Raw genomic sequence first — 14,366 nt, 5'->3', positions numbered from 1 at the left:
TGAGTGGTGTGGAGTAACAGCAGAAGCTGTGTTGGGTGATGTGCCCAAACACATTTATTTTGTAAACTGAATTTAACCCCCAGTTGGAGATGTTGTTGGGAATGCCAGGTTTTTGTACCATAGCAATTCTGCCTATCGTTTCAGGTGCTAAAATTGGATATTGTTGGTATCCAAAATGGGAACATCTCATATAAAGGAGGAATTTATGTATAGACAATGACAAACGAAGCAATCTAGAAATAAGAGGCAAAATCTGGAATTGTTTCCAAATATTCATAACCTGTCAACACTTGTGATTTTTGTCCACATGAGGATAGTGCTTCAGATTGCTTTTCTGAGCAGCACGTGGTCTTTTTAACCTGAAGTTCATGATGTCGTGTTACCTTTCAGTTTCTGGTGAACCGCGATTCCCGAGCCATCTTTTTCTGGAACAGCGAAGTCCCCCTCCACCACCACCGCCTCCTACCCTTCTTAACAGTAGCCATCCTGTTCCTACTCCGAGTCCTCTACCATTCACTCAGCCAGGACCAGCATTTAATCAGCAAGGACAGCAGCCAGTGTTCCCAAGAGAGCGGCCGGTACGACCAGCCCTGCAGCCTCCAGGTCCGGTGGGGATTCTGCACTTTAGCCAGCCTGGGTCGGCAACCACACGGCCCTTCATTCCTCCTAGACAGCCGTTCCTGCCGGGCCCAGGACAGCCGTTCCTGCCCACACACGCACAGCCCAACCTGCAGGTATGCGTCCTCAGCGAACCTCCAGGGAAAAAATGTGTAGCTTTGAGTCTTTGTGTTTCATAAAGTTAAACGTTTTTATTTGAGCCTACCAATTTATGGTTATTTAAAGAATAAGGGTATTAGTCTTAAATGTACTGTTTATTAAAGACAACTTTTTTTGACATTGTTGCTTATCTCAATACAAGAAAAAAATGGGAAAATGTCATTTTTTGGGTATTGAAAAATGCTACTTATTAGGATTTTTTAAAGGCTCTACTAATAAAATTAGGACATGTTTTGATAATACATTTGCTCATCTGTATAAAATTTCATGAAAGGTTTACCAGTGGAAATACTTTGTCAGATTACATTCCTGCAGTAGACAGTTTTGAAGAGTCTTTGCATGGGGGGAAGAAAATGTTGCTGTTCCCTGGTTATTTGAGGGCCTTGAGTGCCCTCTGCTGACCGGCTTCTGCTTCATGGGTTGACATGTGTCTGTAAATCTTTCTTACCAAGTGTGTATTTCTTCTTGTATTGTAGGGTTACTATTAAAATACATAGCGATGGTAAACTTGAATCAACTATTTAAAAACACATGGAATACGTATCTAAGCTAAAAAAGGAAAATGAGTATTATCTAGGGTGTTAAAGGAAGATAAAATGTTTTTAAGAATTTTTCGGCCGGGCGCGGTGGCTCAAGCCTGTAATCCCAGTGCTTTGGGAGGCCGAGACGGGCAGATCACGAGGTCAGGAGATCGAGACCATCCTGGCTAACATGGTGAAACCCCGTCTCTACTAAAAAATACAAAAAACTAGCCGGGCGAGGTGGCGGGCGCCTGTAGTCCCAGCTACTCGGGAGGCTGAGGCAGGAGAATGGCGTAAACCCGGGAGGCGGAGCTTACAGTGAGCCGAGATCCGGCCACTGCACTCCAGCCTGGGCGACAGAGCGAGACTCCATCTCAAAAAAAAAAAAAAAGAATTTTTCTTTTTATTAAAAAAATACAATTAATATATCCCCATTGCAGAATCTTAGAGTATATTTAAGTACAAGAAAGGAAATTAAATACTCTCGTTACCTAGAAACAATTCAGGAGCATTTTTTTGGGGTATTTTTTAAAATGCACATCTTCTCGCCACTTGCTTTTTTCCCTCCAATGTAATGTATCATTTGATCTTTTCATGTCAGTGAGTTGGTTTTGATGCCATCATTTAAGAGTGCTGTTCACGGCTCCCTTTCATGCTGTCTGTGTGTTTGCACGTGTGTATACTGGTTTCCGTACTTCAGTATCATAGTGCTACAGGGAACATACTTTAGAGTTAGGAGTTTGTCTGCATACTTATTTCTTTAGGACAATTCAATCCTAGAATTACTGGATTAAATATAAAATTTAAGGTAATAGCTTCTGGCTTATTACTGCATTTAAGATACTATTACCTTCATCAGCAAGTCTAAAATGAAGTTTTGGTACCAGTGAAAGTGCCTTTCTTGTGTTGAGGTTTTTAAGGAGATGATTGAAGTGATTATGCCTGGTATAACCATTTGTGAACTGTTATTTCTCTTTCTTTGGACATGGAAGGGGCCATTGCATCCTCCATTGCCCCCTCCACATCAGCCTCAGCCTCAGCAACCTCAGCAACAGCCCCCACCGCAGCATCAGCCTCCGCACCAGCCCCCGCACCAGCCCCCGCCCCAGCACCAGCCCCCGCCCCAGCACCCACCACAGCACCCGCCGCAGCACCAGCACCACCACCACCACCACCTGTCCGTCCCGCCCCCTCCTTTGATGCCGATGTCTCAGCCACAGTTCCGGCCTCATGTACAGACCGCTCAGCCTCAGGCCAGCAGCAGCCGGATGCAGTGCCCCCAGCGACAGGGGCTGCGGCATGTAAGTGTCAAGGGGTGTCTTCCCTGTGTCTTCCTGGGAGGCTTTTTAACTTACAGGACTTGAGAGGCATCATTTGTAGGTTAGAATACTTTCCAATTCTGATTTCAACTTTTAAAACGTGTTGTATATAGTTCTGAAGTGAATCCATGTTTTAAAAAGCACTCAGGTGATTGTTTTCTTGACTACAATAATTGATAAGATACTCCTTTTGTGTCTCAAAGACTGTGTTAATATTTACTTAAGCATCTTTCTTATATCTAGATATTTCTATAGCGATAGATAGGAATTAACAGACATGTAACTTTAGAAAATACTTTTGGGGGTAGTCACTTTCCCTTTACCAGTGGCTTATTTTTTGATGTGTAGATTATCTCTGTCTTTCTGGTCTCTGAATAAATACATAAATGAATTCAGGAAAAATACGTTGACTGTTCTGTTGCCAGGTACTACTCTAGTCCTGGGAATACAACAGTGAACAGAAGAGACAAATTCCTTTCCTTCAAGGAGCTTATGCTCAATCCAGAGAGACTAGCATACATTTATTTGTGGGGTTGTGTTCTCAAGCACCATCAGCAAATGTGTGACTTGTCATGCATTAAAAGAAACTGGGAAACAATGCATTGCTCGGAAAATAAAAGGCCACAGTCATTGCCCTTGTCCTCCATTAAATACATAAGAAGCTTTTGTAATTTGGATTTTAGGAAAGAGACACAGTGTGGCTAGTGGTCAGGGTTTTTGCCTCCATTAAATATATATAAGAGGCTTTTGTAATTTGTCTTTTAGGAAAGAGACGCAATGTGGCTAGTGGTCAGTGGTCAGGGCTCTTGCCTCCATTAAATACATATACGAGACTTTGTAATTTGGTTTTTAGGAAAAAGAGACACAGTGTGGCAGCTAGTGGTCAGTGGTCAGGGTTCTCACCGGTCAATCTTTTTTTTAGTATTGTCTCCTTTTCACCCTTGAGCTTTAGGCATGTTACTTAGCTACTTGGAATCTCAGTTTTCCTGATACTTGTCTTTCTTAAAGTAACATCACAACTAAAGTGATATGAACAGTAAGAAAGGATTTCTAAATCTGAGAAGAGGGTGGTTTATAACCTGGGTTATAAAAAATAATGGTAGTCTATTCTCATGACTCTTGTGCACTGAGATATTTGACCTGTGTGACCTCGGAGATCCCCCTGCTTCCCCCTCCTCCCTTCCAGCTCTCGTGTTCTCTTTGCCTCCTCCAGGTGTTGGTTCTCTCTTGAGAATCCCCAGGATGAACATGACTAAGCATTTCCTCTCGAGTAAAACGTTCTGGCACCTTTCTTCTCCCTGGGGTCATGTTTCTTAGGACATTGACCTGATGCTTGATTCTTTCCTTGTTCCAGCTTAAATTTAAGTGACTAGGTAAAATAGTAGCAGGTGAATCCTGTTGATCTCTGGTGGCAGATAGAGTGCTTTTTTGGCTGTCTCAATTCTTTTAAAACTGTCAGTCCCTTTATTGAAGCACCTGCTAAAGATGAGCCTGGTGTAATTTCTATAAAGAGGAGCCTGTCTGTAGGCAAGTATGACACCTTTACCAATGGAAGTCCTTAACATTAGGATGAGGCATGCTGCCACATGGATCAGGGGACATTTATGTATGAGCAAAAAAGTATTAACCAAGGAGAAAAGTATCCGCTCCCCAAAAGAGAAGTCATTTGCTAATGAGAATGATTTATTGTGTTTTTATTTAATAATGTGCCTTTTAATGTTCCTTCTGCCAACTTGCCACTTACAATTAGAATTTCTTTCTTTTTGTGAAAAGAATACAACTTCTCAGAATGTAAGCAAGCGACCCATGCAGCAAATGCAGCCCACTGCGCCAAGGAACAGCAACTTGCGTGAATTGCCCATCGCGCCATCACACGTGATCGAAATGAGCAGCAGCCGCTGCTCTGCCACACCCTCAGCGCAAGTGAAACCTATCATCAGCTCGTCACCACCCTCGCGGGCCGTGGCGGCTTCCAGGAGCTCACAGGGAAAGACGGAAGTGAAAGTCAAGCCCGCTAGCCCTGTGGCTCAACCTAAAGAAGAAGCAAAAACAGAACCAGAGGTAGGACACTTCTCTTATTAACAAATGTTGGTCTCAAACAAGAAGCCTTATAATCAACTTGGATGTCTCAGTTCGCTCTCACTTAGTTATTCACAAAATCTTCCTGCTTTTTTCACCTGGGCCTTTTTTTTTAACCTAACAGCTGTGTTTATTAAAAAAAAACACTGTATTCTCTCTAGTTTACAATATTAGATTTTATTTATGTACATGTACAGTTACTGTTCTGTTATATAGAATTGACATATACTGGGGCTTAACAAACTTTTTCTGTAAAGGGCCCAAGTATTTTATAGATATTGTAGGCTTTATAGTCCAGACTGTCATCATTACCCCTCTCGTCATTTTAGCACAAAGGCGATTTAAATATAGTTCTTCAGCCAATAGATGTGGCTGCGTTCCAGTAAAACTTTAAAGTATAAGACCAGGTGGTGGACCAGATTCAGCCCGTGGGGTGTCATGTGCCGACACCTGGTGAATCCCGTAGGATTCTACGACTGTTTCTTAATTTACACTATTAACTTCTAGAAGATAGTACCAATTTTCTTGTTGGTCTTTAAGATTTCTGGGGGTTTGCTTTGTGTTGAATTACAATTGTATATGTTGTTGCTGCTGTTTCTAATTTTTCAGTAGGCTCAGAATGTAGTAAGTATGAATAATCAATGCAGCTCAGTCTTTACCTGGCTTTAGTCAAGGCCGTCTTCTTCCACAAGCCTCAGTCTCTTCATCTGGTAAAGTGGGGTCGGCCAGGGCGGCCTGTGCCGAGGGCTGGCACCTCGAGGGCGTGTCAGCCTTAGTGAAATGTGTATGGAGTGCTCTGAAGCAGTGCAATGAATTAAACTTGTCCAATATCGGTGTCATGAAGAATGACTTTAAGAATTTAGGCAAGTCATGCTTTCTTAGTTTCATAAAAACCAGTTAACACTGGTTTTACCTTTTAATCAGTTCATTTTTTTTCAGTCAGATTTTCTTCTGATACATTATTGTAGCAGCTGTAATGTGTTGTTTACCAAATTCGAAGTACAAAGTTGAAATATTAACATACGATGAACTCTTAATTAGAACACAGGTGACTTTTGGTTTTAAAATCAATATGTGAAAAAATAATGTAGATTTACAAACTGGATTAGAATAGTTTGTAAAGAAGTCTTTGATAAAAGTTTTATTATGCTTCTAGTGTATATAGCCAGCTTCTGACGCAGTATGTATAACTGATTTGCTTCAGAAAAATGAAGTCACACACTCGTTACTTATATAACAATAGGGCTACCTAGTAGGGGAAGTTACCTTTCAGGTATCCTGCTGGCACATCTGGCTCTCAGTTCCTTCCATGATAGCTGATTTAGGCAAACTTCTAAAGGATTCTTCCATAGAGTTATTTCAAAAAAATGCCTTGAGTGAAATGGAACCTGTAGGTTGCTGTAGTATAAACGGAATGTCTTGAATTATTTTCTTTTAATTTTCTCTCTGTATATAAAGGGGACCAAGATTATATATATTTTTTTACTTTTTAAAAGAAAGGTCTTCTATTTGTTTTGCTTAGCTAACTGTGACTTATTTTCTTATGTCCCCTGAACTTGATGATGATATAATATAGGGTGAATCTGCTTAGTCTAGTCTTTCCAAGTATTTCAGTTGCTGTTCTGAACATGCTTTAACTCTTTCTTGACTGCATGGGAAGAAATTCCAATGACTAGTAATTATTCCTGTGTTTTGAGGCAGTGGCGCCTTGGGTCCTGTTAATATGTCCCCGGCTGTCTGCTCCCCCGATGCCCATGTCCCTTCTGTCCACTATCCTCCCGGATGTCACGTCTTGCTCTGTATGCCTGCCTGTATAAACAGCCTCTCACCCACCTTCATTTTTGCGGTTTGAAATCTGCCCTAGATGTGAAATTAGAGAAGAGAGTTGGTCAGAATTGCTTCCAGGTCGACAAGTAATCCCTGAGTGAGGGCTGGCACTAGGCGTTCAAGCTCCAGGGCACCAGCCGACTCCTCAGCTGTGCTTTTGTCCTCAGTTCCTAATTCTTAAGGTTTATTTAGGGAAAGTAAGATGGTGAAATAGCTGAATTCTAGATAGATTAAATCTTGTTACATTCTTTTATACGGGGTCTGTGGATATGGATGATTTTTAAAGAATATTATAATTCTTTAAAAATGCTTAACTTTTTATACATTTTCCTTATTGGATGCTTTTTATGAAAGTTACTGGACTTGTTCAAAGATTTTTTTGTATTGACTTGCAGAATGGTTTGGAGCTTGGAATATTAAAGGCGTTCCTTATATACCATTAATATTCCAATACTGCAATTGGCAACATTTTGATTCTGAGGAGAGTGCATGAGTTCAAGGTCAGAGAGATTGACTTGTGCTGTTCATTATAACCAATTATTCTGTGACAAATGAGTTTGAGATCAGGCTGAAAATTCTGTACGAAAAATCAATAGTTCTAATCAGAGCCTTTCAGGTCATTTACACCCCACCTTTTGTTGGTTTGTCAGGGAAGAGCCAGATAAAACCTGTGTGACAGCAGGCCTCCCTACTGCTGCCATTCCTGTTTGAAACATATTTTGATTCTTAAATGAATAGTTTAATTGGTTTTAAACTTGTAAATGAGTGGAAATTTACATTATTTCATTTTTAATATTCTGATAAGATTTTCCAAATTAGCTTTAGCTGTGTGGTTTTTTTTCCCCTCTCCCCAGAGGAAGGAGTTATACTTAAAGTCTTCAAACAGATTATGAATGACTTCTTTCAGAATCTGAATTAAAGGACTTTTGGTAAATGTCTTCTTGTAGTTTATTGAAATGGACTGGAATGGCCACCTTGCCTGTATAGCAAAGTGAACTGTGGATGTTTTCCATTTTAGTTTCCTGATGAAGATGAGGAAACAAGGTTATATCGCTTAAAGATAGAAGAACAGAAACGCCTAAGAGAAGAAATCCTGAAACAGAAGGAGTTACGGCGGCAGCAGCAGGCTGGTGCCAGGAAGAAGGAGCTGCTGGAGAGACTCGCGCAGCAGCAGCAGCAGCAGCAGCAGCAGCTCTATGCTCCCCCACCCCCAGCGGAGCAGGAAGATCAGGCGCTGTCACCATCACCCACCAATGGTAACCCACTGTTGCCCTTTCCAGGGGCACAGGTCAGACAAAATGTGAAAAACAGACTTCTTGTTAAAAACCAGGATGTCAGTATTTCAACCGTTCAGCCCAAAACATCAAATTTTGTACCATCCAGTGCCAACATGCAGTATCAAGGACAACAGATGAAACCACTGAAACATTTGAGACAGACCAGAACAGTTCCTCAAAGTCAGACTCAGCCGCTGCATAAAGTACTCCAGATCAAACCCACAGATGTGGAGGAGCCAGCTGTGCCCCAGACTCCTCGAGTGGCGTCCATCCAGGGCCGGCCCCAGGACACAAAGCCTGGCGTGAAAAGGACTGTCACGCACAGGACAAACAGTGGTGGTGGAGACGGGCCCCACATCAGCTCCAAGGTCAGGGTGATTAAGCTGTCAGGTGGGGTAAGTTGACAAGTTTTATGACAGCTTCTTTGAGTCTGTGTTTCACATAGAATGCCCTCATTTGCAGAGAATATTTTTGAAGAAAGAGTTAAAAATTACCTCTGTTGCAGTCTTGTAACCAACCTCTACCTACTCGAAGTTGGTATAAGAGTTGTCGCTTGACGGCGGGCATATGTTCTGAGAAATGTGTTGTTAGGCAGTTTCGTCATTGTCTAAACATCCTAGCATGTACTCACGCGCAGATGGCACAGCCTGCTGCACACCTAGGCTGTACGGTACAGCCTGTTGCTCCCTGGCCACAAGTCTGTGCAGCATGTTACTGTACTGAATGCTGTAGGCAGTTGTCACACAGTGGTGAGTAGTTGTGTGTCGAAATGTATCTAACATAGTGAAGGTACAGTAAAAATACAGCGTCATAACCTCATGGGACTGCCTTTGCAGGTGTCGCCCATCTGAGCAGAATGTTGTTATGAGGCACGTGTTTTAGTTTTCTCTTTTGAGTCTTAATGAAAGGCCAGTGTGACAATCCCTAAATTAGATATTACTCAGTTTCAGCTGCTGCTTGTAGATAATTTGTGATAAAATCATTACGTTTGTTTTGGAGATAACTTTTCCTTTACACAAATCCTTTGTTGTGTATAGCTTTAGATTCAGTGAGCAGCTGTGGGCACAGTGGGAGTGTGGGCAGCGCAGGTGTGTGTCTCATTTTCATCAACTTTGTCCCAGACTACTGGACTACTACTAGTTTTCTGTTTTCAGTTTGCCCTATTAAAAAAAAAAAAAGACATCATAGAATTTAGAATTGAAGTCCTGTATGCTCTTACCACATGCTTTCAGAAGTGGAGCATGCCTCATTTCTTTCTCTTTCTTTTGATCAGTGTCCATATCAGGTCATTTTCAGTCAGGCACAGGAAGTCCAGTTTTCCACTATAGTTTGGATAAGTTAGTTCAGCACTCTAAAATAAAACCAGTCACTGCAGATAGATTTCCACTGCAGAAGATTCTTCCATAGAGAAGTCTGTCGAACACTTGCTTCTTTATCCCACCATATAGTCTTACTTAGTTGTGGTAAGTAGCTCTCATCTGTTGTTTTCATGAAAACGAATTCTATAACAAATTCTATGGTCTCTGTAGTTGCTGTGCTCTATAAAAGTGCTATTCATTGTATGCAATTTTACACTGTAAACTGAGGAAGAAAGTAGGAATGTTGTAAACATAGGCTTCTAGAGTAAACCAGCTAGCAATGATTGCTGTGAAAGACACAAAAAATATATATAGTAAAAAAAGAAAATAACATCTCTCTTTTAGTCCATTTCAGGATGGTAGGACATGTGAGCATGTGAAGGAATACGTTACTTCAGCTCCTTGCTTGTGCTTAAGAATAACTCATTTTGTTGGTTAATTAGCTGAGATTTAGTGCTTTTAATTCTTGCTTTGTGGAACAAAACTATGACTTTTTCATGTGCTATAAGAAAATTTGTACAAAATACTATAATTAGAAGTTCTATATGTAGAATATCCAGTAGGATGCATAATTTTGTTTTATCTGAATCTGTTTTCTCACATCTATTCATTGTAATTAGAAATGTTGAGAAGAATTGTATTACACGTTTTCATATTACATGAATTTGTTACCTTTCGGTGAGAACTCAAGCACTCCTTAGTTTCTTCAGTGCTTATGGCCCTTTTGCTTTTGACCTTGTTTTTAGGTATACTGTGTTAATCAGTGTCTCATTCTTTTACTTGTGTTACAAACTTTTTAAGGTGAGATGTTGCCCATTGTTGGCAATTAGGCCTTTTCCCATAGCAGCCAGAACTGGTGCTGTTTATTACAGTGGCCAGTGTAGAGGGCTGCATGTACTCTGCACTGGCAGGCTGGGAAGTGAAGGGTCCGGTTTCTACCATCAAAGAGCAGCTTTTACACTCATAAACAGCTTTCCTTTAAAAGAATTTTATCTACGTGAATTTTTACTCTTTTTCTCCAATGGAAAAAATTTATTTTTATATCAGACCTAATTCCAAAGTTATGCTAATTTTACAATAAATAGGAAAAGCAAAGGATTTTTTCATGAAAATAGCTGTCAAACCAGTACTTTGGAACAGCTCTTTATCTTTCACCTCAAGTTAACTAGCCCACATGTTAGAGTATCTTAGAGTTTACTCAGGGCCCTCCAATAGCACATTGGCACTTTTGACCTAGCAGGGAAGATCTCTTGTTCGTATTTCTCTGAACCAGAACAAACAGTATTTGCCTAGTGGCCTTGTTTTTTGGTTTTTTTTGTGGGTGAGGACTCTTTGAACATATTGCTAATGGTGGTTAATTGCAAATTGTGCTTATTTCAGACAATACAAAAAGGAAATGTTTATTCTGGCTTGTGTTTCTGTGCCTGATGCTGCTGAGGCATTCTCTGCACCTGGGGACTGTGATCTTAACGCTCAGGGATGTTTTCTGCCTTCAGAATCTTAACGAGCTGAGGGCTGAGCAGGCCTTGGCTGACAGGGGCGTAGCGTTTGGGGAGGATTAACTTGTACATAGTACCTATACAGAATATCATTATATACATTTTAGTTTTATGATTACTTATTTAATAAAAACATTTTATTGTTGGTTCATGTTTCCCATTTTTTCTAACCTAAACTATATCCTAACCTAACCTAAATTTTCTAATTTAACTAGTGTAACTAAATCTAATGCATTTAATTAAATTATTCTTTGCATTCAGTAGCCTCCTAATTCTTCACGTCTCTAGACAGGATAGTGAACTGTCTTTGCGTAGTGCCATTCAAGAACTTGTGCTCTGGTTGGTGGGTGACTGCAGTTAAAATATGTGTCCACAGGATTCTTCACATGTTTATGAAAGCACAGTTTTCTTGCTTTTCTTACTACGATATACAACTTAATTAGGTTTCTGTGAGTATACTCATGTCTATGAGGCAATTGTGAATCGAGTGGAGTTTTCTTCTATATTTTCGATATTTCATTACTTACAATGAAATAATTTATCGTTGGATTTTATTAAACTGGGTTTTCTGAAAAGTAAGGGAGGCCGAGTCTTAAGACCGTAGGTTTTTGCAGTCTGCCCTGTGGTTAATTATATCGCCTTTCAGGTGATTTTCCTTGGTCCTTGTCATTGTAAGAGAACGTCTAGTCCTTTCATGGTGGTCCCTTTTGTGGCTGCTGCTGCAGTATGCGTGCGCATAGGGAACAGTTCTGAAAAGAAATGAACAGCATGATTCCTGGTATTGTTTCTTACATGATTGTGTTGACTAGGGTCAGCGTCTTGGTTTAAAGCTTGAAAAGTGACTCTGCAGATTCAGGGGCTCATTGCTGGCATCGTGTTTGCTGTTGGCTGCTCTGAAATTTCTTGCTGTAGAGTATAGCGATCGGAGCCTTTCTGTAGGACTGAGAGCTCACCTGTGCACGCAGTCATGTGATGGGGTAAAGCAGTGTGGCTTTGGGTGTAGAAAGACTCCTGTTTGAATAGTTGTCTGTTGTTTGGGACCCTGAACATTCATTTCATTTTTCTGAACTTTAATTTCCAATCTGCAGGTGGGGTTAATAAGTCTGCTATGAGGAGTCAACAAACGAAAGCTTCTGGTACACAGAAGCACTTCCTAACTTCCCATTTTCTTTGTAGAATGCTTCTAAGGCCCCTTTTAGAAATATGTGATTTTATGCCGGATAATAGCAGTGGCTATCATTTATTAAGTGTCGAGCATGTACTCTCAACATCCTTCTGAGGCGAGTGCATCGAACCTCAAAGAGGTTTTGTAACTAGCCTAGGGCCACACAACTACTAAGTGGGAGAGCTGGGCTTCCAACTGTGGTTTAATGCTGAATCTTATGCTCTTTACCCATCTGCTGTGTTTTTCATGGTGTTATTTATTTATTGATTAGTACAATACTCTACTGTTAGCAGTCCGGATTGACTGGGAAAATGCTTAATGGGGGCTCCTGGGATGATGGTGATGATGATGATGATTAGGTTTCATTTTGGTTGCCAACGCAACTGACTGATAGTGACTGCCTGGAACATTAGGCTGAGAAGGATTTGATATACGAAAAAGCAGCCTGGTTGGTGAGTAGCCTCAGCTGTGAATAGAGGCCTGGCGAGTGGCTGGGGTTCCATCATCCTGGTTCCAGAACCTGGGCCGCTGGCCCAGGAAAGGGAGTGCATATTGTGTCCTGGTTAAGTATAGCCATCATTTGCTACGTGCTGTGAATCTATCTTTGAACATTTCTGTGCGAATCAAATTAAGTCACATTTTACATTTAAAACTTTGAAGGGAAATATTAGGGGAATTTGAAATGGAAAGAGATCTTTTGTTTTGAGGCTCATCAATCTCTGTATGTGAATTTCCATTTTTTTTCACTCATTTTATTGTCTGGATTTGCTAGGTGAGATTACAAAAGGAACATATTAATGCTACTTGTAAGTAGTGTTAGATAGCAGGAAATACTGCTAAAATTTCATGTGCCTTCCTGACTATTAAGTAAATAGTTCATCTATAGAATTATATTTGATGGAATGGTTCTCTTTTAATTACTTAGAATATAGAAATATTCTTCATTTGCCCATTTCTCAGAAAGCTATTTTTAAGCGTTTAAGAAACCAAAAGAACAACCTTGTTACATTATAATTTTATTCATAACCAAGACATAATTCCCAGAAAAACAATTCAAGTAATAACAGAGCAAATATAAAAAGTATAAGATGTTTACTTAGTGTAAACTTACTGTAGTCATCTAAAACCGTTCTGCGTGATTAAACACAAGAAAGGGGAATTAGAACAAACATGGGCCAGGGGAAATTCTTTGCCTTAGGTGTTCAGTTTCTGTCTTCCTATTTAAGGAAATGGTATAGTCTTTGAAGCGTTTGCATCTTGGTTTTCATTTTGCATCTCTGTAACCTTGGTTACCTGGCCTGAATGAATCCCAGTTTCCTCATCAGTACAATGAGAACCAACTGTCCTCCCAGGATCCTTGCAAGGATTAATTGTCATAATCATGTAAAGTGAGTGGCACAGTGCTTGAGTATGTGATAATAGCTCAATAAATGTTACTACCCTTTCAGTTGAAGGAAAAAGAAAATTTTTTTTTTTTTTGGAGTGGCTGTTTATAGTGTTTTTTAAGAAAATGAGAGCAAATACTGAATTCAGCTGCTTTATTCTAATCAAGATAATGAAAATTTTAAGAATTTGGCAGCACATTAAGTAAACAGTCCTTTATTCTGTTGGCCGCACAGAGAAATGGGAAAAGCACAGAATGCCCCCGCAGGAAAGCCAGCTGTCCAATTGTGATGCTCCTGTATTTTATTTTTAAAGGGCTGTCAAAATGCTACATGCCGAAGGTCCCAGTTTATTTGTGGGATCATGCTCTTGTGGTGTTGGACTGCATTTGTAAATTTATTCCCTTTCTACCTTCTCAAAAGTTATTCCCACTTTTGGAATGATATGTATATATACCTGATCTCTTTTGTGGAGCTTGAGGAGGTGGGAAGGGGAATGCTTTAATATAATTTTAGTTGAAGAACAGTAGGAGAAACTCATATGCGTCCTTTATCAGATTCACCAGTTGTTTACATTTTGTCAAGTTTGCTTTATCCTGGTCTTTTTGCCCTTTTGCATGCACAAAAACCTTCTTTCCCAAACCTTTGAGAGAGTAGGTTGGAGACATGGTATGTTACCTCAGAACACAGATATCCTCTTACAAAACCACAATTATACATTATCAAAAATAAAAATGCTGTGAACCGATGCAATACTGTCATCTTATTCATAGTATATATTTCGATTTTATTCACTGGCCCAATTATGTCCTCTGTAGCTACCCCCACCTTGCCAGGGTCTAGTCCAGGATCATGCGTTGTATTCATCGTGTCCCCTAAATCTGTTGTTTCTTGCCCTTGACCTTTTGAAAGAGCAGAGGGAATGCCCTTTAATTTGGGTTATCTTAGGATTCGTCCTGATCAGTTTTGGGTTGTCCATATTTGGCAGGAACACCCCAGAGGGGATATCGGGTCCTTCCCAGTGCATTCAGTTGGGAGGCTTGTCTAGTATTGACGGGATTAACTTCGATGGGGCGAGGGGTGGGTAAAAGTGGTGTTTGCCAAGCCTCTCCTCTGTAATGTTACAGTTTTACCCTTTGTAATTGGTAAGTAATTTATAGGA

The 14,366-nt window shown here is 40.3% G+C and overlaps 1 protein-coding gene across 7 annotated transcripts in view; it reads left to right on the top strand.

The window, feature by feature from the left end:
- Nucleotides 1-14,366, top strand: part of RBM33 (RNA binding motif protein 33) — a 133,447-nt gene that overhangs the window by 88,493 nt on the left and 30,588 nt on the right. For all 7 annotated transcript variants that reach the window (XM_050785695.1, XM_050785700.1, XM_050785699.1 and 4 more), the window contains 4 exons: nucleotides 391-734; nucleotides 2,291-2,599; nucleotides 4,391-4,678; nucleotides 7,542-8,195. In XM_050785695.1, the coding sequence (XP_050641652.1) occupies nucleotides 391-734; nucleotides 2,291-2,599; nucleotides 4,391-4,678; nucleotides 7,542-8,195 (1,595 nt within the window). The remainder of the gene's footprint in view (nucleotides 1-390; nucleotides 735-2,290; nucleotides 2,600-4,390; nucleotides 4,679-7,541; nucleotides 8,196-14,366) is intronic.

Source organism: Macaca thibetana, chromosome 3, assembly GCF_024542745.1.
Source record: "Macaca thibetana thibetana isolate TM-01 chromosome 3, ASM2454274v1, whole genome shotgun sequence".
Lineage (NCBI taxonomy): Eukaryota > Metazoa > Chordata > Mammalia > Primates > Cercopithecidae > Macaca > Macaca thibetana.
This window is presented reverse-complemented; position numbering and strand designations above follow the sequence as displayed.